The sequence below is a fragment of the Musca domestica genome, unplaced genomic scaffold (assembly GCF_030504385.1).
Source record: "Musca domestica strain aabys unplaced genomic scaffold, Musca_domestica.polishedcontigs.V.1.1 36, whole genome shotgun sequence".
Taxonomy (NCBI): Eukaryota; Metazoa; Arthropoda; class Insecta; order Diptera; family Muscidae; genus Musca; species Musca domestica.
The window spans coordinates 8,950,076-8,977,339 of NW_026712318.1; the positions used below are offsets into that span (position 1 = coordinate 8,950,076).

Below are 27,264 nucleotides of genomic sequence, written 5' to 3' on the forward strand. Positions count from 1 at the left end.
ATTTGGCACAACTCTTCACCTATCCCACCCAAATCCCCAAATGACGGTTAAGGCATGTAAATCTGTTTTGCAGGGGTGGCAAACAATTTAAATGAATATTTGTTGTTGTTGTTGGTTTTGTTGTACCCTCTACTATTTGTCTCCTGCAGAAGAAAAACTGAATTTTTTGTGACTGCACTAAATGCTTGGTACGAACGGTGATGTCGGTGAATAAAATTTGTTTTTACACTCTCGTTCAATGATCAGTTGAGGTCAGATGATCCGGAAGACAAGATCTTTTAAACGCTTTACTAAATAAATAATACAACAAGTTATCAAAATAGAGAAGAAAAAAAATCAGAAACAACAACAACGACAACTACATCAGCCAAATTAGAAAATATTCCCCCAAAGAGATTTTGCCCAGCAGGAAAACTCAAAATTCATATTTTTTTTGGTTCTCTGTTGTGATCTCGTTCTGTGCTCGGACCAATTTGCTTGGATTGACCAACTGGTGGTGGTGCTGGTGTTGTTGGTTTTGATTTTATACGATACGCTGATCTTGCGGCAATTGCCAAACGTCGGCGTTAGTTTAAAATCGTGTGATCGGTCGTCTGGAAAAATATTATCGAGCGGATATATGTCGCATAGCAGTCAACAGTATCGAAGCGACGCTGGTGCCCTGAAAATCCTTCAAGCTGAACTCGTCAAAACCACCTTTACCTCCATTGGCGAAACAACGACACACGCAACAAGTGGAAGCTGGTGCCACCGTCCAGGACGAAGACTGCGAACTACAATCGTTTGCGGATGCGATACGAAAACATAACCTTAGTACACCGATAAATCGGGCCCGTGAAACAAGGCTATCGTCGGCCGCCCTAAGGCGTCATCAATTGAAAATGTCCTTGAAAAAGGGTGGACCACCGCCGGCACCCTCAACGGGAGCATCTGGAGTGCAAATATCGATGTTGTCGCAACCGACAAATGTTAGTGTCGAAAAGAGTGTTGAAAATCGGGTGATGAAGAAATACTTTTTTCAATTTTCATTCGTATTCAATGAACAAAGCGAATGTGTCGAATGTTGGGTTTTTTATTTTTCGGTTTTGATCTCAAGTGGCGATTTCTTTGTGTCGGAACTGTGTTCGTTGTGTTTTGTTGATACCTAGAAAAAATGGCATTTGATTGAATTCGATTGAACATGAAATTTATGTGAATTTTTTTCAAGGTTGCCAATAACATAAAATTGAAAGAAAATTAACACGATATCAAGGGGAGTGCTCATAAATAGCATGACATTTTTGATTGAGATATTCCGGGTAGAAGAAATAGGTATGGTCAAATACGCATTTAAATTCGGTCGTATTTGCCTTTTTTTCTATTCGCAGTGAATTAAATAATAATGTGATATGGCTTAGTGACTTTGGCTTACAATCCTTTTTACTCTTCAATATAAAGAAAGCTTTAAACTATGAAAATATGTCAAATCGAGCGGTTTAGATATATGGTGCTGGTTCAGAGTGTACGAGATTTTTTAAATATAACAAGTAAAAAAGCTGTAAGTTCGACCGAACTTTTAACACTCTCCACCATTTGGGACGAATTTGACAATTTCCAAAAAAATAAAATCCGTTAAAAATGCTGTTAAAATCTTAAAAATACTGAATGCAGTCGTTATATTAGGGTCATAAGCCATTACAATATTCAAATGCGAAACTTGAAAAAAATTGGTGAATAATGTAGCTAAAATCACCAAAACAACCGAATAAAGGGAGGTACTATTGTATGGTGGCTATACCAAAACGTGGACCTGCACAGACAATTTTCTGTCATATGCTGTAGTATCCATTACAAACTTAAAATACCAAACATGAAACTATTCCGGTGAATAATATCGCTAAAATCATAAAAATACCGAATATCATTTAGTTCGGATGCTAGATTGGTTTCCATAGACGGACAGACGGATGGGCATCGCTAAATCAAAATCGAATTTTATGCTGATCTAGAATATATACACTTTGTGGGGTCTGGAAGGTATATTTTGAGGTGTTACAAATGGAATGAGAATCTTATGACATTTTGCATTTTATGAGCTTGATTGCATTTTGCGTTTTATTAGCTTGATTGCTATTCAAAATTGCGACCCGTTGTAGGGGAGGTACTAGAAGGAGTGGTCCGGTCTATCCTTTCTTAATACCGCTTAGCTCAATTTTGGCATACTCTTTTCAACAGTTCGGCTGATATTTGATGAATAAATCAATCATAATCAATTTTCTCTTTCAATGCATCAGTTGTAGCGGGCGGGTCTGTAAATACATGAACTTTAACAAAGCCCCACAAATTATAGTCTAGGCCGGTCCCGAACTTGAAAAGAAATGATGCCGACCTCGCCTCTCAATAAGCCACACGTGCTATGTGGCATGCGATACCGTCTTGTTGACATCACATGTCATGCAAGTCAAACTCTTGTATTATGAGCAAAAAAGCTGGATATCATCTCACGGTAGCGCTTCGTGATGAACTTTTGTAGTGGAACACGCATTTTGATAATGAAAACCCACGATTGCAAACGTTATTCATTTGCAGGACAAAACAAAACACGAAACGTGCGAGACCTGTTTAAAACGGCGTTGCCAAAAATATAATAGCATAAAATTCACCCTTCATCTTGTAACTATTAAGAAAGTTCTTCTGCTTTGTATTTTATTACGGAAAGCCCAATTATTTCCAATCTAGGAATATTGCAAAAGTGTTTTATTGACATTATCTGGTAATGGGTAATTCCACTTATATCAATGTCGAAAATTTGCATGAGCATCAACGATTTATCCTTGTTGTTTACGCACATCCCTGGGTTTTGTTGGCAGACACTCACGTACCCTATTCACTGTTCTCATTACTTGGTAATGTGTTAAGGAATAACCTTCAAAGAAACTTTTGCGATTCACATGAATCGAATAACTTTTGGGGTTTTGAAAGTAAATTGAATGCTGAACAACTCTATGAGGTAGTGGCATTTACTTCTAAGATTGCCAATATCACTGCGATACAATTTATAAACAAAGTCTGCCTTCTCCATCTATACCATGCAGGTGTAAAATAGATGTAAAAACAAAATGTCTCACAATAATATTTTTCTTAAGGCTCCTCCAATCTAACCTCGTCAGGTCATAATATAATAAAAGGATACTTTCATATATGCTAACTTCCATTCTCAAAAGTATTTCCATTTGGATTTTGATAGAAGTTTCTAAAAAATACTTATTTTATCCTCGATCGATTTAATCCATAATTTTCTCACAAAACCTTTACTGTCACACAAGTGGCATGACACCAAAAATGTGTTTGCAAATGTTCAGCGAAAAAGTCTCGTGAAATCTGCGACGCGGGCTGCCTAAACAATTTCCGCTTTTCCTCGCAATTTATCAGATTTTTCTACAAAAAAAAAAAAACATTTTTTTTGTTTGTGCCAGCCAGCAGTGTTCGTTTGCAAATGCGCCTTTTTCGACATGAACTTGAATTCGAACAGATGTCAATCAAGTTCAAAACATACATGACTCGACATGCACACACTAAATCTCTACCACAAAAGGTAATAACTCGCCCGAAAAAATGAATGAAAGAACAATTTTTATTTGTGGCAAAGCCAATGGCAAACTCAATGCGCGTTATGACGTTATTTATAATTGCCCCAAATAGTGAATAAACAAAATCGCCCAGCAATAATAAGAACATTGTGACGTATTGTAAACATGCAAATATTTGAATAAACAATATTGAAAATAATTTGTTTATAGCATCTCAACAAAACGGTATCATTGAAATGATATATGGCCACGCATTTAAATGTTGTAAACAAAACCTCTCAGACGATTTCAAAAATTAGAAAGAGAAAATCGTTTTTGTATTCTCGCCTTGATATTCTCTCTCTCCATACATGGACTCATTGAAAATTGTGGCAGGGATTTGGGTAAGCAATGTTAGAATCGATTTCGTCTGTACATTCGCCTGTTGTAACCTCAATGAACATAGATGGAAAAAAAACTCATGAAGAACATATATTCATGATGAGCATAAAATCCTAAGTCTATTAAACCAAGAATTGCAAGGAATCAGAAAAATTGCAATGCTATGCCTTGCTCTTTAATATATTAAATCGCTTATTTACTCAAAGAGTGTCAAATCTCAAATTGAATTTATGTCAATTCCTAGTCAGAAGCTGTATCTGTTAAGTTATATATTAAAGCAATTTGCTGTAATTTGACAGCCTTTTTGAGTAGATACAATGTTATCTGGCTAATAACTATCGACTCATGTCCACATTTCACTATGGCCCCATTTAACGGAACATACCGATATTCGGTATTTTAATGATTTTAGCGACATTACTGATCGGAGTTTTTTTCAATTTTCAAAGATCAAATATCTTAACGACGGAAAATTGTCAATGCAGATCCACGTCTTCACACAGACCACATATAACGACACATCCCAATATTCTGTATTTTTTATGAAATTATCGACAATATTCAAGGGAATTGTTTTAAATCTCGTTTTTAAAGATCTTATTAGGCACTACAGCCTATGACAAACAAGTAAGCAAAGGCTACAGACGAGCGGGGCCGACCGTTGAATATCCTACAACACTATAATAAATGATACAGTTTATATACGCGAGATACTCGAAAGAATTCCACAAGATATTGTGACAAATTATAAAAGAAAACCATCAGGTTTCGTTCTCTAATTTTCGAATAATAGCAACTTAAACTAATCTGCTCATTTCCAATTTATTGGTAGATGTTGCACGTAAATGGTCTTCCTAGATCTGGAACCAATATTTCCCAAAGACCTGTAATCTCTCAGAAGTGCAAAAGATTAACATTTATTATTGTTTTTTGACTAAAACGCATCTATATGAGATACAGACATTTGACTATATTCTTCAACGAAATCAGCCTTAACGAAATAGTCAGAAGTACGTCTTTCCTGTATTTGTGAATTCTCCAAAAAGTCACTGGAATATATATTTTCGTATTTTGTCTACAAAAGTTGGCAAACTATTTCACACATTGAATATTTTTGGATGGCCATCCAAAACTATTTGTCCGGTAACCTCCATTCAAATGCGCGTGAGGATCGGGCGATAATTACGACTTGCTGACAATTTTGTAGTTTTTTTGTCCATTTCAACCCCTAAATATATGGCGATTATCTCCAAAAAGAGTAGGCTTTTATTCTGACCCTCATCTTATCCCCATGCAAAATTTCATTAGGATCGGGCCATAAATGCGCTCTGTATCCTGATATCCTAACAACTTAGTTTTGTTAGCTGTAGAAATATTACCAAACGTTTAATTCAAAATGAAAATATGCCAAAAATATGACAAAATTGAAAAAATATGAGAAAATATTACAAAATCAATATTTTCATCTTTAGAGAGATATTTTAATGCAATTTTTTAGACGTTTTTTGTTTCCTGCCAAGAGGCCATTCTGAATTAATGAGAACTGTCGAAATCAGTTCAGCCGTTCTCGACATATAAGAGATCTTTCAAGCATATCTTCTTTGATAGACATAAATATCGCACATATTTTGCTATATATCCGATTTGTTGGATGTTAACATCAATGTAAAGATCAGAAGTAACCTTGTCATGGCTTTGTGATTTCGCCGGGATTTAAAATATTCGCGGTTTAATGAGAAATTTTGAATTTTTTCAACAAAAAAGATATGTTCTATTTTACCCACTAAATATTATCCGATGACCACCCAAATTGGTAGGCTTCTTCCCCGCCCTAAACTCTAGCTACATACGAAATTCCGCGTCGATTGGTCTATAATTGCGACCTGCATAGCTACTGCAAAATCCGACATTTTTTCAGTATTTGGTCCATTTCAACCCCTAAACATTTGGCGATCATCTCCAAAAGAAATATGCTTCTATTCTGACATTAACCCCACCTTCGTGCAAAATTTCGTAAGGATCGGGCCATAATTGCGACCTGTAGCGTGATTACAAATTAACATGGACAGACGGACAGACGGACAGACGGACGGACGGACATACATAGCTAGATCGACTCAGCTCGGCGAGCTAGGAAGATCCATATATACTTTCCTATATGGGAAACCAATATTTCGAGGTGTTACATAAATTCTGGCCCAATCAAACTTATAATACCCCCAACACATAGTGTTGTAGGGTATAAAAATTACATATGCGGGCCCACGTCTTCTTATAGCCCCTATATTAGGGGTTTCTCTTAAGCTATATTTTTCGGAATTTTTTGTAAATTTTCAATTTCTTTTCAAATAGTGGAGAGTCCATGGTCCTTTTTACTTGTTCAAATTTCATATTTGGAATTCATAAAGTTTACCACCTCTTACGGCAGAAAATACAGGTTAGGTCTACTTTTATCTACAGTCTCGTGTAACTGACTCCTCCCCCCAATATTCCTTATTTTGAAGATATTCGAGATATTTTTCATAGAATTGAAAATTGGTATTTGAAGTTTTCTAATGTTTACCATCATCTCTAGTAGCCCTGGCCCTATACAAATAGGGCTAGGCTTCCGTATATCTCTTACATAATATTATCTTCCAATATTCGGTATTCTCCATGTATATAAAATTTGTCATTCCATTTGCAACACTTCGAAATATTCGTCTGAAACCCCAAAATTTTCAACCGAATTAGCTGAAACTTGGCAATTGGGGTTCTAGGTAGGTCTGTTATCTCCTTGCAAAATAAAGGTACCGTCAGATTTTCACTATTTTGAACGTTTCGGTCACAAGTCCCGACCAAATTAGGTTTTTTATACCCTCCACCATACATAGTATGGAGCGTATATTAAGTTCATCATTCCGTTTGTAACTAATCGACATAATAGTTTTAGACATAACAAAGTATATATATTCTTGATCAGCGTAAATTTCGAAGACGATTTATCAGTCTAAGATATCGTATGGCCTTCATATAACGATAGCTCCCAATATTCGGTATTTTGTCTAAAAATTGGTATTTGTAGGTTATTATGGGTTCTAGCTTCGGTGGCGAAACATTTTATATATAGGTTGACGTTTTTGTATAGCCCCATGTAACGGTGCCTCCCAGTATTCGGTATTTTGATTATTGTAGCCACATTTTTTAATGGAATTATCTGAAACTCCACACAAGGAGTTCCTTCTGTGTATTTCCCTGAAAGAGAATTGTTTACATATATTGGTCCACGATATCGTACATCACCTATATAACGGCTCCTCCCGATTTTCGGTATTTTGATGATTGTAGCTAAATTTTTCAATGGCATTGTCTCTCCTCTCTCTCGCCCATGGAGAGAGTTGTCTATATAGATCCACGATATCGTATATCCTCTATATAACTGTTCCTCCCGATATTCTGCATTTTCATGATTTTAGCCAAATTTTTCAGGAAATTTTCTGAAAATCCACACAAGGAGTTCCTTCTGAGTAATTTACCCCCAGAAGAAAATTGTCTATATAGGTCCACGATATCGTATAGACCCAATAAAACGGAACCCCTCGAAATTCGGTATTTTGATGATTTTATCGACATTTTAGACCGACATTTTTTCAAATTTCGTATGTAAAGAATTAAGTTCGTAATGAGTACTACAACCTATGCCAAAAAATGTCTATGCAGGTCCACGTCTTCGTACCTTCATTTATCCGGTATTTTGATGATATTAGCAACATTATTTACCGGAATTGTTTCAAATTTGAGGATATTAGCATCATTATTCAACGGAATTGTTTAAAATTTCGTATTTGAAGTTCGGAATCGATACTACCGCCTATGATAAAAAAAATTACTTATGCAGGTTCAAGTCTTTGTATATCCCCCATATAATGGTTTTCTTTTAAATGGCATTTTTCGACGGTTTTTTTTTAAATTATTCAAGATCCTTCAAAATGATGGAGGGTATTAAAAATTAGGCCCGGAATGGCTTGGGTTTGTCTCTTTCTGGAAAAAAACATAATAGGTCAACATTTTTTGTGTTCTCTCCTTGTAATTGTTCCTCCTGATTTTCGGTCAGCTGATATTTTAAAAAATAAACATTTTAAACATTTTGAGAATGAACTTTATTGGTAATCCCCGATAGATAGAAATATTTCGGGAATAACGAAGAACAAATTGTGAAGCTAGTTTTTTACGGACGCATAGAGAATGATTTTAAGGAGTGTATTCCTCAAAAAATTAAATGAATTAAATTGTCGTAATTTACAAATTGTGTATATTTCTTCTTCTTATTTTTTTTATTTTATTTTATTTTTATTTTATTTTTTTTTTGTTGCTAAAAGATTGATTTTTTTTAAAAAGCAAGAAAAAATCAAGCAGACAGTAAATTATTTCCAAATACGCAATTTTATGATGAACTACTTGAGAGCGAAACGAAAAGAAAAATAAAACCCAAAACAACAATTTTACGCCAATTAAAATGTATTCAACATTTTGCAACAAAAAAGTGTCGATTTGAAAAAAAAAGGAAAATAATTTTGATTTTTGTTGTTGCTTACTCTTTAGCCACTATGCAATGTTGATACATAAAGTGAAATAATTTTTTTTTGTATTTTTGGTTTCAATTAAATATTTTGCTTTTGTTTTCTTTTATTTTTCTTTTGGGGGGATGAGATCTTTGGCATGTGATGTTAATGTATGTATGTAAGATTGTTTTTTTTTTTTTGGTCCCACTTGGGGATGGTACGTGTCTAAGTGGTTGGTTGATACCTTCTAGTTGGGCTGCCAGACATGAAACAAAATTCAATTAAAATCTATTATGCATCTTTTGTTGTTGTATTGAGTGTGTGTGTGAATTTTGGTTATTTTCTTTTGTTGATTTTTGCAAAAGCAAATAAATAAATAAAAAAAAAAGAAATTGATTTTGAATTCTTATTTCAACTCTTCTCATATCTATTTGCAGAAAATACCGACAGTTACGGCGGGCTATGATAACGAGAAGCATAACGGCTCAAGGAGTAATAACGCGTCCGTAAATCAAACAAAGTATGTTTTAAATATTTTCTTGCCTCATATTGTTGTACTTAAGAAAAAAAAAAAACAAACTATTTAAGCGGTTCTTCTACTTTTTATTTGAATTTAAACATTAACATTTTGTTTTATTTTTCCTCATCTGTAAAACTAACAACTTTTGAGTTCGTCTATAATTCGGTTAATTACAAATCTGAACTAAGTAGTGATAATAGTTGCAATACAATCCAAACAAAAACTTTTCTCGTTCTTTTTTTATCGGGAAAAGTCAATGAAAATTGTAACAAAAATAAACTAAAATAATAGTTGATCATCTTTATAATGCCCATCTATAAAAATATTGAAAATGAATCATCAACATCAATGTTTGAAATGTATACTTCTTCGGATAGATTCATACGTCCCGAAATGGCCGATGTCCCAGTACAGCAGGCGGCAGGCTCAACACTGCCTTTAGTCATATCGAAGAAGAAAGGCGGTGGTGCAGATGATTCCGATGATGTCAACTATAATCCGTTCGAGCACCGGAAAGTGGAACATCCAACATCGTAAGTATATGCAAAAAATAATATAAAATATCCCGTATTTTTTATCATAATAAAGAAGGATCGGAATTTTAGATTTGAATTTGATATATAAATAATAGTGAAGAAGAGGAATCATTGTTGAGAGAAGCTCATGATAAAATAAAATTCTAGTGAAAATATTAGATAGCATTGAAGTTATATGTCTTAATATAGGGAAATAGAAATTTATGCAAATAATTTACGATCAAATCCAAAATTTTTTTTCTAATTTTTTTCCACATTCATACTTAGATATTTTAGTACTTTTAGGGCAGAACTATATATATTTCCCACAATTAGGACACTTATAATCCTGCCAAATGTACCGATTTATTGAAAGCATGAAAAGGACGTGGACATGCGCCAACAAACAAGATTAAGCCACTAGGAACCCTGAATTCCAAAATAGGCTAACAATTAAGAAACAATAGATAAATTCCGGCTTAGCCGACCATGTGATGACTATATTTTACGGTAAAATTTCTATAGATCTAGCCCTCTTAGACCTTCTCAAATGGGAATTCTTTTTAGAACTCCTTAAAAATCATTCCAAAAAACAAGGATCGTTTTTCTATATTTTAACAATCCTCATAGATCTGAGACCAATATTTTCAAGAAAATAACTCAGCATTTAATGTATTTTATGAATTGCAGTATAAATGTTCTCAATTTTATCCTTGAAATAATATCATGAAGCCTTTCAAATTGCTATCTTGGTTTTGACAGGATTCGAGAATTTCATGGCAATTCCTCATACTATATATATATAGTTATATACTCCAATATACTATCTTATGCCTTCGTAAGTAAGGCGAGCCAAAAAGAATTGAAAGCAATGTTTAAAAATTTAGGATGTTGTACATATTTTATTATATCTCCGACATTTTGCTATATACGTCAACGAAACCAACACCAATTTAAAGGTCAGAAATGTCCTCTTCATGTATTTGTAATTTCGCTGGGAAGTGACTTTCAGCGTTCACACAAAAATTATGGCCCATCTCACAAATATTATCTGAACACCATCTAAAATTGTAGGCTTCTGTCCTTTTTAAGTTCTTATTCTTTGCCGATTGATCTGTATTTGTGACCTGTAGATCAACTTCGAAATCAAGTCCTTGTCTATGTATACATTGTGAGCATCTCCGAAAACAATAGACTCCTATTTTTATTCCCAATTTTTACTCTCAATGAGGCCATTTTTGTGATCTGTAGCGTGATTACAAATTAATTTGGAGTGACGGACGGAAATGGCTAGATCGATTCTGGTAAACGAAATTGATTATCGATTTGGCTCAATTAAACTTATAAAACTCCCACAACATGAGTTGCAGAATATAATAAGATGCTCCTGAGAAGATATAGCTTTTATTTTTTTGTGATTTTTGCTCCACATTACAAATCTTATATGTTATCCCTTTAAAGTTTTATGCGGGAAACCTCATCTTAAAAATGAATTGCCAACATATATATATATATATGAGTGCAAATCTCTTTGAGGTAATTGAAAGGCTTCTTTCAGTGTTAGTTAGAAAGAAATTCTGTTAAAGTTTCTGAAATGGTCTTCCACTCGACAACTTGAAATCGGGAATGTGTCTGTTTTTAAACAAACCAATTAATGTAAGACTTTTAAATCAAAAAAAAAAAAAAAAAACAAAAATAATAATAATAAATAAAAAATAAATAAGTAAACAAAAATAATAATAATAATAATAATAATAATAATAATAATAATAATAATAATAATAATAATAATAGTAATAATAATAATAATACTAATAATAATAATAATAATAATAATAATAATAATAATAATAATAATAATAATAATAATAATAATAAACAATAATAATAATAATAATAATAATAATAATAATACTAATAATAATAATAATATAATAATAATCATAATAATAATATAATAATAATAATAATAATAATAATAATATAATAATAATAATAATAATAATATATAATAATAATAATAATAATAATAATAATAATAATAATATATAATAATAATAATAATAATAATAATAATAATAATAATAATAATAATAATACTAATAATAATAATAATAATAATAATAATAATAATAATAATAATAATAATAATAATAATAATAATAATAATAATAATAATAATAATATAATAATAATAATAATAATGATGATAATAAAATAGAAACAAAGTTAAACTAGTAAGGAAAGACAAAATTATATTTAGTGGGGTCACCTGCAGCAAATAAATGCTCAAATTGTCAATTTAGGGCGAATTAATTTGAAATCCATGAAACTAACCTGTGAAAGCTAAACTTGACTGAAGTAAATGTACTTTCTAGTTTACCTTTCGCACTAAATATAATTGCTATGTTGTGGATGGTATAACTTTCAGAATACTTAAATATAAAATCGAATGAAACATCTTAATTACACAAATATAGCATCCTTCATGTATTATTTACCTCAAATTATAGGGAAATATATATGAGAAATATATCCAAATCTGAACCGATCTCGATAAAACTTGGCAAAGGTTTTTTTTTTTTTGGATGTACCCAATATAATCTACCGAAATTCATTGTTTGGGAGTGTATAATACGGATTTAGGGGACTTACATATAAAATCGGATGAAACATAAATATGGTAGCTATACCTAAATCTTAACCGATTTTCACCAAATTGGACATACTTGATTTTAAGCTAAATTTAATAGATTATTCCAAAATTCATATCATTTACATATACAAAGATATATATGGGAGCCATAACATATTTCGTCAATAATTTTCAAGGATACTCTTCGGCTGTACATAATATCTTGTACCGAATTTCAATGTAAATATATGTGAATAGATTCAGGATGTGATTCTATGAAGATCGTAAAAATGAACTATGGGTTCATCTCGTTTCCTTTTGCCGGTTACAAAGAAATGCCCTAAGGCCATACAATTAATTTTCCTATAGCTATACGAAAACGTGGACCTCTGTCTTCAATTTTCTCCAAATATGAGACAATTATATTGAAAAATGTAGCTAAATCCATTAAAATATCAAATATCTGGAATACAGATACATGGGAACTATACGAGGTCGTATACAAATTGCCTATTGCGAACTCCAAATTCCAAATTTTTAATAATTGATTTTCAAAGACGGACAGACAGGTGGGCGAACATCGCTAAATCGACTTAGAATCCTATGCTAATCAAAAAAAAATATATATATATATACTTTGTGAAGTCTAAATGTATATTTCGAGGTGTTACAAATGGAATGACAAACTTAATATACCATTTGGATTCACTTAAAAAAAAAAACCTTCAATATCAGATCTTTGGAAGAATGGAAGGTATATTAAATTTGCCATTCCGATTACAGCACCTGAAAATATAAAGTATATATTCATGTCCAGCGTTAAATGTTATGTCGTTTATCCGTCCGTCTATTGAGATTGCCCTATTAATGAAACAGTTTTGCAATTTTCTACAGGAATCGATTTTATTTCTAGGAATTTTCGGAATTTTGAAGATTTTCATCGAAATTTCTCTGAAAAGATTTACTTCTCGAAAAAAAAATTGATTTAAACTGACCTTATGGTATGGACTTATGGACCTCTTTGATCTTTGATATTTTTTCAAGGTTTAAGCTTTAATTTTCGAGCAAATCAGGTTAATTTGACATTTATTATTTTTTTTTCTCAAAAATATTCAACATATAGCCACCTTTTAGGGATATGGGGGGTATAAAGTTCGACCCGGCCAATCTCAACGTTATTTTTACTCGTTATTCTTCTGTAACTCCAACCAATTTAAGAGAGAAAAGAAAAATAATGTTATCATTTCTTACATTTAACAAAGTACTTAGACCTGGATTCTGGACCGATTTAAAAAGAAAATGGAATAATTATGTTTTCTATTTCAGCAATAACGTTATTAGAATCGATTGGGTTTATCATACTCTTGCTATGCCCTCCACCTTGAAAAGGACGGTATATAAACTTTGACATTCCGTTTGTAGCATCCCTAAATATTCATGATCAGCATAAAATTCTAAGTCGATTCAACGATGTCCGTCAGTCTGTCTGTTGAAATCAGGATACAGCTCACATTATTTTACGTAGAGCTTCAGAATTTGGCAGAACAATTGTATTGTGTCTAGGATGCTTGGTATTGAAAATGGGACACATCGTTTTACGTTATTTGGTATTTTGATGATATTTGCCACAACAATTCAGTATTTGTAGGTCATAATGGATTCTAGTAGCGGTGGCGAAACATTGTATATATAGGTCTACGTTTTTGTATAGGCCCCATATCACGGTACATCCCCATTATCGGTATGTTGACGATTTTCGCAACATTTATTTAAGAATCAGTCTAAAAATTGGTATTTGTAGGTCATTATGAGTTCTAGCTCCGGTGGCATATAGCGCACATATAACGATACCCACCAATATTCGGTATTTTGATAATCCCACGAAATTATTTCAAATGTGGTATTTAAGAAGATTTGGTAGACGACAATCCTGGAAGTATAAAATTGCCTATATAGGTTCCCGTTTTGGTATGGCCCCCATGTAACGGCCTCACCCATTTTATGGTTTTTTGAAAAGTTCAGCAGCACTGGTATTTGTAGCTTAAAGTGGAACACGTTTAAATTCAGATGATGGAGGGTATTAAAAGTTGCGGCCGAATTTTTTTTCTTGTTTTTATTTATTTGTGGAGAAGAAATTAAAATATTTACTAGGCGGAGAATTCTATGATTTCGTAAAAAGGATTTCCTTCCTAGGAGTTATTTACAACAACTTGGCAAAAACTTGTTTATATCCAAGTTACTACAAATAATTTATCCCAAGAGTATCAAAACCTAAAAATTTCATGTTTTGTGGTAAGAATTCAAATATGTAACCCCACTGTTTAAATCCTATCGCGTCTGATTTTAATATCTTGAGGGCTATATTCTTGTGCGATGAATTACTTGAAGAACATAATTTATGTCGCTAAAACTCTATGTAAGGTACTAATTACAACCTTAACATATTTAAGGAGTTATCATTTTTAATATCTTTGTTTTTTTCATCAAAACTTTTCAAAACATTTTTTTAATACAATTTACTGTTTTGAGTAACCGAGTGCTCAATACAAATGTCTTATTTTTCATGCGATACTTCTTTTTTTTTTGTAATACAATAAAATTAATTAAATCCCAAAACGTATCAGCATATCTAGATGTTTTCTTTAAAATATCAAACTATTTAGTTCAGTAATGGGAAAAAATCCTGTCAATATTTACTTTACACTGAGAAAATTTTAATTTCGGTGTTGATACCTTTATTTTATTGAAGGTATATCCCATTACCTGAATTTAAATTCACTATCATCTAATTTAATCATGATTTATTAATACAATTTTTCTTAGATCAACTTTAAATTTAGATTGCACTCTAATACATATGTTCTGTCGCGTATATTGCATATACCGGCTTTTTTGTTTTTCGATCCCCATGCAGTTTACGAGTTAGCGGAAATTTTCCACTTGGCACACAAATATGCTGAACACACACACACACACACACACACACACACACACAAAAAGAACATAACGTCAAAACTACAAAGACAGAGACCTTGGTCATGAAATAGCTGCCAAAAATTTACAGGCAGTACGTCCTACATACATTCAATAAAAATCTATGTAGGTGTGTATGCAGCAGAAAGAAAAAAAAATAGAAAACTTTGTACATTTTACAAATTCATACTTTTACACTCATAGAAAAATGTGCATTCAAGCAAATCAGTGAAAGCAACAAATTGTTTCTAATAGTTTCGGCGATGTAAACGCTTGATTTATCATTTTTAATTGGCATGGCCAATAACCTGCCGGACAGTCGCACATGTTTCTCTGGTAGCCGGCATTGCACTTTGTTCATTTCGAAATAAATTGATTCGATTCACAGTGGTTTGATTTAATTTCAATTAATTGTATTCTGAATAAATGCATCGTTAATCAATTTTGATTTCCCTTCTATTAATAAAATGGCGTTTGTTAAATAAATTTCAGTTTTCTTCACAGCAATACACATATTCTACAAATGGGTAGTTTGTGTAATCTTTCAATTGAAAGTGAGAAAATTTTTATTAATTAACAAGACAATTTTTGTGAAGAAAATTGTAACTTATAGAAAGTAATATGCCTATTATTTATATTAACATATAATTATAAGTGTAAAAAGTGATCTGCCCACGTGCAGGGGTCCAAAGGGCAATTATAATGAATTACACCTCAATTATTGTAATTCAAACTCTAGTTAAATAGGTTGGCTGAATAGTGCTTACAATTTGAAATCATCTCTTCAGTCCGGCTGAATAGTAGTTTCCCTCTAGGAAACCTTTTGATAAGCTAAATAATGGTCTACATAGGAAAAGTGGTTCTCAGCCTGGCTTTCAATAGGAAACAAGTAAGGAAGCAGTAAATTCGGTCGGACCGAACTTTGAATACCCTCCACCATATGGAACGAATTCTTCTAAAATGTTAAAAATACAGAATAAAGCTATTATATTGGGATCTATACGATGTGGACCTGTATAAGCAACTTTTATCATAAGTTATTGCAAAATTCAAACACGAAACTTGAAAAAAATTAGGTGAATAATGTAGATAAAATCATCAAAATACCGAATATAAGGAGGTACTGATATATGGAACCTATACGAAGACCTGGACCTGCATAGACAATTTTCTGTCATAGACTGTAGTTCCCATTACTATTAATACGAAACTTGCAACAACTCCGGTGAATAATGTCGCTAAAATCATCAAAATACCGAATATTGGGAGATACCGTTATATCGGGGCCATACGAAGACCTGGACCTGCATAGACAATTTTCTGTCATTACCTATTAGGAACTTCAAATATAAAATTAAAAATCAGCGAATATTGTAATACAATAGTCAAAATACCGAATGTAGGGAGGTACTGATATATGGGGCCTATACGAATAAGTAATGTGAATAATGTCGCTAAATTCATCAAAATACCGAATATTGGGAGGTACCGTTGTATGGACGCTATATGAAGACGTGGGCCTGCGTACGCAATTTTTTGTCATAGACTGTAGTACCTATTACGTATTCTGAATACGAAACTTGAAACAACTCCGGTGAATAATGTCCCTAAAATCATGAAAATGTCGAATATCGAGGGCTACCGTTTCATGTGGGCTATACGATATTGTGGACCGATATAGCGCATCTTCAAACATGACCTGCCTACACAAATTGCTGATCTTCCCATCTTTATTCGTTTTGACTCAAGCGTGATTACAACAGACAGACGGACAGGGCTAAATCGTCCTAGAATTTTACGCTGATCCAGAACACAGGGTGAGATAAAAAAACTGCAACAAAATCAAACGCTATAATTTTTACATTTTTTTTTTAGTTTTATTGAATGAAAGCAAAAAATGTCGGAAATAGCATCGAATTTTAGAATAAATTTAGATTTGTTTGAATTTGTCACCTTTGGCACGAATAAACCCTTTCAAACCGCCAATGAAACCGTCACACGCTGCCCGAATGTTGCTCTACGGTATTTTGGCCAATTCCCGACGAAGCGCTTGCTTGAGGTGATCGACACTTTGGTATTTTTTAGTGGCAACCCTGCTTTCCAAAAATACTAAAGCAGAATTGGTATCCGGAGATTTTGGTGGCCATTATGCGCTGGAAATGAAGAGAGGAACCTCATTTTGTAACCATTCTTGGGTGACGCGTGCTGAGTGCGATGGTGCTGAGTCCTGTTGAAATGCCCAAGGTCTGCCGCAAAATGTTTGCGTGCCAAAGCTTTGATACACCCTTCAGAATATTTTCGCAATAATATTCGGCATTTATTCTGATGCCACGGTCGATTAATACGAACGGAGAACGACTATCGACTGTTATGGCGCTCCACACCATCACCATGGCCAGCGCTTGAGTTCTGGTGGCCAACCGAAGGTGCACATTTTCGGCCAAGCAATGCAACTCTTTAGCTCTATTGAGTCTATTTTATTTCGGTTATTGTCAAAGTTCTTTCACTTTTTGGTACTTCAATGGCTTTACCCCGAGCTCATTTTTCAATAATTGCCGAATGGAATATTGCGATATGTTCAGCTCACAGGCCATTTCTGCCACTGTGACGCGGCTTTCGATCAGGTCGCTTCTTTACTTTTTGAACCATTTCTGCGGATGTTGCTGTTTTCTTCCGTTCACTTCCTTGACGTCGGGCTACGCTACCAGTATCACGATAACAAGCGATGGTGCTGGAGTGCTCTAACGAGTGCCACTTGTGGTTTTCCGGTCAAATATAAAGAAATCACGAATAACTTTTTTTCTGGAAAATTATCACCAAAATGCTTTTTGCGCTTGTAAATAATATAAAGATCAGTCACTGGAACTGTCGCACGAGTGCTTAGAAATGACAGCAGTCAGAAGTTGGTTGCAGTTTTTTTATCTCACCCTGTATGGTGGAGGGTATACAAACCACTAGGAAAGCATCTATTCAACCTGGCTGAATAGTGGTTTTCCTCGAGGAAATCATCTATTCAGCCTGGCTTAATAGTCATTTATATTCGGCCTGTCTGAATAGGGTTTCTCTGGGAAAGCATCTATTGGGCAATAGTTGGTTTAGGGAAAACGCTACGAATAGCGTTTTTCTCTCAGGTGTAGAGTACATAGTTCACATTTGACATTTAAACAGGAAATTAACAAAATTGTTGTTATAAACAAATATTTTTACTTGGCAGCTGATCATCAATGTGGTGGCGGTCACTGCCATGGCGTGTACATTTTCAATTTGAGCAAGTTCAACGTGGCGTCAAATGTGGCGCTTATATGTGTGTGTGCGTTGGCTATTTAATTTGTAAATGTTAATGTGATTTTGCATTGCATCCCCTCATGATATAGTTTTAGTTCATTGAACACAAAAAAGGCAGATTGACAAAATTATTTCTTACATCTTAAGTAATACATGGGGCTGAACATTTTTTGACATTTTGCCAATATAAATAAATAAGAAATGTTTACATGTGTGTGTGGTATATACATTTGTAGGTATAATACTATAATGTTTATAACATATAATATACAACAAATTTTTAATGTTATTAGGCTGAAAGAAATAGGTATGTAGATCAGCGATATATGAAAAAATAAAGTTTTTCCATTTTGGATTTTTCATTACGATATTTTAAATTTATCTTCCAATTTCTCCTAAAGAAATCTGCATCCATTCTCAATTGTTTTGTTAAAAATAACAAACATACTCCAATAGATCTCGATTATGTTAGGATCGTTTATATATAGCTTGAAACTGTAGATATATACAAATGAATTGAGTAGTAGGAATGTTACCACTTTTTCTGCCAATCATCGATTTTCCTAGCCAATTTAGAATTCAGAATCGAAAATTCCAATCCTTAAATATTTTCTAAAACTTAACCTAAATAAAAATGATTTTTTTTTTAATTTCTTTTCCAGTGATTTGGAAACATTTGTTCATCTGCTCAAGGGCTCCCTGGGTTCGGGCATTCTGGCCATGCCAATGGCCTTCCTCAATGCTGGTCTTTGGTTCGGTCTCGTCGCTACCTTCTTGGTGGGCACGCTGTGCACCTATTGTGTACACATTTTGGTCAAATGCGCTCACATTCTGTGTCGGAGGCGTAAAATACCCATGATGGGTTTTGCCGATGTCGCCGAACAGGCATTCCTTGATGGGCCCGTTGGTCTGCAGCGTTGGTCTCGATTTATACGTTTTGTTGTGAACACGTTTCTGGTCATCGATTTGATTGGATGCTGTTGTATTTATTTGGTGTTTGTCGGCACGAATGTGAAACAAGTCGTTGACTTCTATATGGAAGATTCGGAGACGGATATTGGTATAAGATTGTGGATTGTGATTATCACGGTGCCGTTGATCTTTATGTGCTTGGTTAGAAATCTGAAATTCTTGACACCATTCTCGATGGTGGCGAATTTATTGATGTTTGTCGGTATCATCATAACCTGCACCTATTTGTTCTCGGATACACCCGCCACAACGGAACGTGTTGGAGTGGCTGATGTTGCCCAATGGCCATTGTTCTTCGGCACGGTCATCTTTGCCTTGGAAGGTATCGGTGTAGTTATGTCTTTGGAAAATGACATGAGAAATCCCACCCACTTTATTGGCTGTCCTTCGGTATTGAATTTGGGTATGGGTGTTGTCATCACTTTGTACACTTTTGTTGGTTTCTTTGGCTACTTGAAATATGGTTCGGAAACGGCTGGCAGTATTACATTGAATTTGCCTGTGGAGGATAAGTGAGTATTTTTTGCGGAAAAAGTAATAAAATAATATTAATTAACTGTTTAATTACAGATTGGCCCAATCTGTGAAGTTGATGATTGCCATTGCAATTTTCTTCACTTTCACTTTGCAATTCTATGTACCTATGAGCATCATCTGGAAGGGTATCCAACACAAGATTGCCCCGGAAAAACAAAACTGGTCGGAATATGCTTTGAGAGTTGGTTTGGTGGTAAGTAAAGGACTGAATTATTTTCAAAAATTTAAGGTAGTAATACAATGAACGGCGGATGCGATCAATTTATATTTTATGAATTAAAAAAAAAACATGTAACATATATGAATATGGGCCTTTGGCTTGTTCTGTGAAAAGCTTTTTGAAAATATTTAACTGGAAGTGCTAAGAACAGAGAATGAAAGGAAACCTCTAGAAAATTTCAGATGTGGAATAATACCAATGTGGATAGTTTTAAAAATATGATTTCTTTAAATTTGTTCCAAATCCATGTCTTTGAAACTATAACTTCATCAGCGAAAGTCCACGTTAAAATTTTAGATTCATTTCAGCAGCTAGTTAAAGGCCTAAGTACTCAAAATGAACAATTTGTTTAGTTTGACAAATTTTTTTAATCAAATCTTCATACATCGTATTTTCAAGGTTTTATATATTTATATATTCAAATTGCGGCTTTTTCGGAAAGAATAATGTGAATATGATTACCTTTTATTCCAAAAAGTCTTCAAAATACTTTATTTTGAATTTTACCGTGTAGGATATTAATGAAACCATTGCACAAAAGACCCACATCCAATTTTTATGTCCAAAATTATTTCAGCCTTCCCCTAATGTAAGCCCTAGAAATCTACAGGGATCTTAATATCAAATTTGAGAATTTTAGCTCTATTCCTCTATCCCAATTCCAAATTTAATATGATTTAATTCTTTTCGATCAGTTAAAGTACGTATTATCAAAACAATCTCCGTATCTCAACCCTAGATACCAAGAGTGACCTTGATATCAAATTTCAGGATTTCACCGCTATAATTTCCCCATTGCCAAATTTTGTACTGTTTAGTAGTATGTATATCCATCCATACGAACAAGCAGTTTTTTTTTTTCAACCACAGATACCAAAGTGACATGCATATAAATTTTCGGAATGGATAAACCATTCACACAATTCCAAATTTAGTACCATTTAGTACTTTTCATACAAAACTATAACGCATTTCCAAACAACCTCCATATGTCCAGGCTACATATAGACAGAGACCCTAAGACCAAATTTCAAAGACTATCTGTTCACCCAATAACAAATTGTACAAAATGTAGTGCTATTTTGTACATTTCGTGCACATGTAGTACACATTTGCAAAACCACCTTAATGTATCAATTTTACTTTCCAACCTTGATTCTCAAACTAAATTTCAAGTTAATGAAGCAGTAGAATTTTAGAATCTTTCGAAACCTAAAAGTTTAAATTACCAAAAACCCTTTGGTACATATATCCGGTACTTCATCAGTGACTCATATACCAAATTTCAGAATGTTTGCTCATCTCGTTTGTCCAATACAAAGTAATACATATTAGTACTTTTCGTACTCTTTTAGTATGAAAGAGCCTTATCACACGCCTACGCACCAAGACTGGCCAGTGTTCAAAGTGTCAAGTTTCGTCAGGGCGTTGATTCTCCGTCAGTCAGTTATTTCACTAGTATTTTATATTTTGAATCAGGATTATGGCTACATAAATATTATATTAAACAAAAGGACCCTTTCCTTCTGCTACTTAGGTGAGGTAGCAGAAGGGTCAAAATGTTGAATAATAATAACTGTAACATGGTAGAAGAATACAGGTAGATTCATCAAAGCTTGGGATCACTGATATGTCGAAAAATGTTAAATGTTTTTTATACCCTACACCACATAGTGGTAAGGGTATTATGTCTTTGTGCATTTGTTTGTAACAGGCAAAAGGAACCGAGATAGACCCATAGTTCCTTTTGATGATCTGCATAGAATCACATTCTGAGTCGATTTATGCATGTCCGTCCGTCTGTCCGTCCGTCCGTCCGTCCGTCCATCTGTCCATGTATTCTTGTGAACAAAATGCAGGTCGCATTTATTATCCGATTGAGATGAAATTTTCCAAACAATATTTTTTTGGCCCAAGGACGAACCCTATTGAAATTGGTGAGAATCGGATCAAATTTAGATATAGCTCCCATATATATCTTCATCCGATTTCGGGTTAAATGTGCACCAAATATCCACTATCAGTCCAAATTACCTGAATTTTGGCAAATCCAACCGAGTTCGGCCTAGAAGCAAGTATATAAAATTTGGAGAAAATCGGTTCAGATATAGCTATAGCTCCCATATATATCTTTCATCCGATTTGATCTTTAAGTCTCTCACATTCCTACTATGCACTCCACAACCGTGATATTTGGTACCAGGTATTAGATGGAGCACAGAAATAGCTGTTTTAAATTTTATCGAAATCGGTTCAGATTTGGATATAGCTCCCATATATATCTTCATCCGATTTCGGGTTAATTGACCACCAAATGGCCAATATCAGTCCAAATGGCCCGAATTTTGGCACATGTGACCGAGATTAGCCTTAAAGCAAATACAACAAATCGGTTCAGAAACAGCTATAGCTCCCATATATATCTTCATCCGATTTCGGGTTAAATGTGCACCAAATGTCCACTATCAGTCCAAATTACCTGAATTTTGGCACACCCAACCGAGTTCGGCCTAGAAGCAAGTATATCAAATTTGGAGAAAATCGGTTCAGATATAGCTATAGCTCCCATATATATCTTTCATCCGATTTGGTGTTTAAGCCTCTCACATTCGTAATATGCACTCCACAAGAATGATATTTGGTACCAGATATAAGATACAGCCCAGAAATAGCTGCTTGTAATTTTATCGAAATCGGTTCAGATTTGGATATAGCTCCCATATATATCTTCATCCGATTTCGGGTTAATTGTGCACCAAATGGCCGATATAAGTCCAAATGGACTGAATTTTAGTACATCGGACCAAATTCAGCCTAGAAGCAAGTATATCAAATTTAGTGAAAATCGGTTGAGATATAGATATAGCAACCATATATAAGTTTCATCCGATTTAGTGTTTTAGTCCCATACATTCGTAATATTCACTCCACAACCGTGATATTTGGTACCAGGTATTAGATGGAGCACAGGAATAGCTGTTTTAAATTTTATCGAAATCGGTTCAGATTTGGATATAGCTCTCATATATATCTTCATCCGATTTCGGGTTAAATGTGCACTAAATGGTCAATATCAGCCCAAATCACCAGTCTAGAAGCTAATACGTAAAATTTGGAGAAACCTGGTTCAGAGATAGCTATAGTTCGTAAAATGCACGATAGAATTAGATAGATTTTGATTTTGTACCAAATATCTCATAGAGCTCTTAAATACCCTGTATAAACCTATTTACGAGAGCTCTACTAAATATGCATAGTGGTGTAGGGTATCATATAGTCGGCCCCGCCCGACTTTTGAGCTTTCCTTACTGGTTTCAAATATAAGTAGTTTTTTATATGTGTGCTTATATGACGTCATTCGTAGGTTGTTATAATTCGCGTTTTTCAACAATTTTTACAAATTTAAATAATTTTTCATTAAACATTTTCAATTCCAAAATTGGTTTGACAGTTTATTGTCTCAGCAGCTGTGTCGATGCGTCTACCTATATTCTTCTACCATGAGCTGTAGTAAAATGTAAAATGACAAATGTCTTCGAACTTCACTCATCCTGATGCATTTGCCTGTATTAGGTGTTGATGTAGAATATATCAGTCCCGTCTCTCTCTCTCTAGTACCTCCTCCAAAAAAGTTAAAGATGTTGCAAAAAATACAAATCTAATATCGAACACATCGTGTAACCAATATAGTTCAGACAAATTGTAATATTAAAATAAGACTTAGGCCGGGTGCGAAAATGAGAAATGATAACCCACGTTTTTTAGTATCTTTACCATAAAAAGTCAAAATTTTGAATAATGATAACCTTCTCAATATGTGAAATCAGTGTCTGGCTTTCTTCAAATATTTATTTCAATATTAAAAAATCTGCAAAATGTCATATTGAGCCAAAGAATTGGTTCACTCTTCATTGACATCCTCCACTTAAAAAAAAAAAAAAAAAAAAAAAAGAACAAATAAAAAAGCTATAATTTGGAACGAAATTGGCAATTTTCAAAAAAAAAAAAAAAACGTTAAAAATGTTTGGTAAAATCTTAAAAACTACCGATTTAAGCCATTATATTAGGGTCTATACGTCAAAGTGGACCTGCATAGGCCACTTTTGTCATAGGTCATATATTCAAATGCAAAACTTAAAAAAAATATTCGGTTAATAATGTAACTATAGCTATACCAAAACGTGGACCTTCACAGACAGTTTTCTGTCATAGGCTGTAGTACCCATTACGAACTTCAAATACCAAATTTGAAACAATAATCAATAGAAACGGTTAATAATGTCGCTGAAATCATTAAAATACCGAATATCGGAAGATACTTTTATATGAGGACTATGCGAAGACTTCGACCTGCACAGATAATTTTCAATTTCAGGCTGTAGTATCCATTACGAATTTCAAATTTGAAGCAAATCCGGTGGATAATGTCGGTAAAATCATCAAAATACCGAATATAGGGAGGTACCGTTATATGGGGGCTATACGAAAACGGTGACCTGCACAGACAATTTTCTGTCATAGGCTGTAGTATCCATTACGAATACCAAATACCAAATTAAAATCAATTCCGGAGGATAATGTCGCTTAAATCATCAAAATACCGAATAGAGGGAGGTACCGTTATATGGGGGCTATACGAAGACGGGGACCTGCACAGACAATTTTCTGTCATAGGCTGTAGTATCTATTACGAACTTCAAATTTCAAATTTGAAACAATTCCGCTAAAACTAACTTTAAATTTTAGTATTTCAAGATCTTAATGGGTACTATAGGCTATGACAAAAATATTACTTCTGCAGATATGGCGGTATTTTTTGTATTTTTTTTTTTAATTTTCAAGTTCTTTCCAAATGGTGGAGGGAAAGAACTTAGCTGCTGTTTTACTTGTTAGCTCTACTTTCATAAGTTATTCTTGAGCAAAATGCCCCTAGAATAACGCATTGACATACCGCGTTTAATTGTATCACATTATTATTATTATTTTTTGCAAATAAACAACACTAATTTCTTTTTTTTTTCAGGTACTTTGCGGTGCTATTGCCGTTGCTCTGCCCAACTTGGGTCCATTCATTTCTCTCATCGGTGCTGTGTGCCTGAGTACTTTGGGTATGATTGTGCCATCCATTATCGAATTGGCTGTCTACCATGAAGATCCCGGCTATGGACGTTTCAATTGGCGCCTGTGGAAAAATGTCTTCTTGATTTGCTTTGGCATTATTGGTTTTGTAACGGGTACCTATGTCAGTATATTGGAGTTCCATGCTGAATTCAGTCATTGATAAATGCGGAAAAAACACAATTCTAGAGTATTTTCTTATTTTGTTTGTTTCATTGTTTTTTGTAAGAGATGATATTTTCTATGATATGTTTATGATTTTCGTTTTTTTTTTTTGCAAATAGTTGTAAAGTAGGAAGTTTGCTAAAGTTTAACAAAAACAAAAATTGTAATTTTATTAAAAAATAATAATAATTTATGAAAAAATATAACAATAACACCAACAAAACCACAGGGATCATCAAGAAAACTAACTCAGATGTTTTTTTTTTAATAATTATCATAAACTAACCAAATTATATAGAAAAAAGGCCACAAGTCTATAGAATTTATTCATCTATTATTATTAGTTTGTAAGTAATTTAAGTTCCAATTGAAAATGACTGTGATGTCTGTGCACTTTGTTTTTAGGGGCAGATATTCACAAAAAAAAAGACAAGACAATTCTTTTTAAGAGATATTAGAAAAAAAAAAACACAAAACACATTGGCTCAAAATTATAAATTGAAGAATATTTGTCGTTGCTGCAAATATGTAATTGAATTCGGAATTACAAAATAGAAACTAATTAAGTTCCCTTAGAGTAAAGTGAAAACACACACACATACAAAGAAAGAAACAAAAACGTAGTACCTTTTGCTAATGAAATTGTAGTATGATAAACCTATTCTAATGGATGTAGATAAGCGCCGGGTCAAAAAGAATTTTAAATTTATTTTTTGACTTGGCACACATAGTATTTTTTACTAACAAGAAGTTATCGATATATTTATTTTCTTAAATAGTATCACAAAATAGACCTCATATTGGCTTTTTCCAGTACGGTGCTCGAAAACATAACACACAGGTTCCTGAGCAAGCTTGTGTGTCCTTTTGGAGCACTTTTCATGGAGCCCTGCTCTACAGTCAGTAAAAATTCGCCTTGTAACCTTTTGTCAGACCCCACGTAATTTTCATATTCCATAAAAATATCTACCGCTTTTCCAATAATCCTGGCTGTAATTTTTTTCTTTTCACCCTGTATTCATCATTCAAAGTAACGACAATCTACATAAGTTCAAAAGTTTGTGGTTCCTAATAACATTATAATTTAAGGCATATTTTTTTTAACAGCAAATTATTCAAAACACCACCCCCGCAAAAAACAAGCTTTAAAACATAAATGAAACCACATTTTCTTTTTAAGAAAGACGCTATAATTTATACATTTTATTGTCCCCATCCTTATTTATTAAAAGTATTATACATTTGTTTTCACATAAGTGTATAATAGACTTGCCTTAAAGTTTTCACTTTTCAAATATTGAATTAACAAATTTGAAATATATTTTTTAAAGTATGTATTATTTGCTTGAAATTTATTATCAACCATTTGAAAATGAAATAAATTACATTTATTATTATTATGTATTAATTTGATATAACAAACAAAAACTAAATAAAAAGAAAATAAAACAAGAAACAAAGCTTGGTTTGTTTTTTTTGGAATCCAGGTAATTTTGTTGAAAAATATTTCTTACCTAATAATGGAGGGTATTGGAAGTTCGACCCGACCGAATGGGATCCGTTGTATTTGTCGAATGGATAGAAATAGAATTCTGATATTTGGAACGAGGGTGTGTAGGATAGATTTACCAAAATTACCAAGTGTACTTAAAGTACTAAAAACACTGAATTTGGTACCATTTGGTATTATGTGAGCCCAAAGATAGGGTTTCAGAAATGTGCAGTATGTGTAAAAACTGTACTAAATTTGGTAAAATAAAGTTCTGGGAAAATAAAAAAAAGTACAAAAGCAACTAAGTTCGGCATGGTCCTTTAACACCCTGCACCCTTTGG

The 27,264-nt window shown here is 33.4% G+C and overlaps 1 protein-coding gene across 3 annotated transcripts in view; it reads left to right on the top strand.

The window, feature by feature from the left end:
- The window catches only part of LOC101892136 (proton-coupled amino acid transporter-like protein CG1139), an 89,734-nt gene extending 63,685 nt beyond the window's left edge, over positions 1 to 26,049 (top strand). For 2 of the 3 annotated variants that reach the window (XM_005176136.4, XM_059125906.1), the window contains exons 2-6: positions 8,929 to 9,011; positions 9,389 to 9,544; positions 19,082 to 19,903; positions 19,962 to 20,121; positions 25,172 to 26,049. In XM_005176136.4, the coding sequence (XP_005176193.2) occupies positions 8,929 to 9,011; positions 9,389 to 9,544; positions 19,082 to 19,903; positions 19,962 to 20,121; positions 25,172 to 25,429 (1,479 nt within the window). In that variant the 3' untranslated portion in view covers positions 25,430 to 26,049. Of the gene's footprint in view, positions 1 to 238; positions 969 to 8,928; positions 9,012 to 9,388; positions 9,545 to 19,081; positions 19,904 to 19,961; positions 20,122 to 25,171 lie in introns of those variants that run through there. The other variant, XM_059125905.1, reaches the window with a different exon arrangement.
- The last annotated feature ends 1,215 nt before the right edge of the window (positions 26,050 to 27,264 follow it).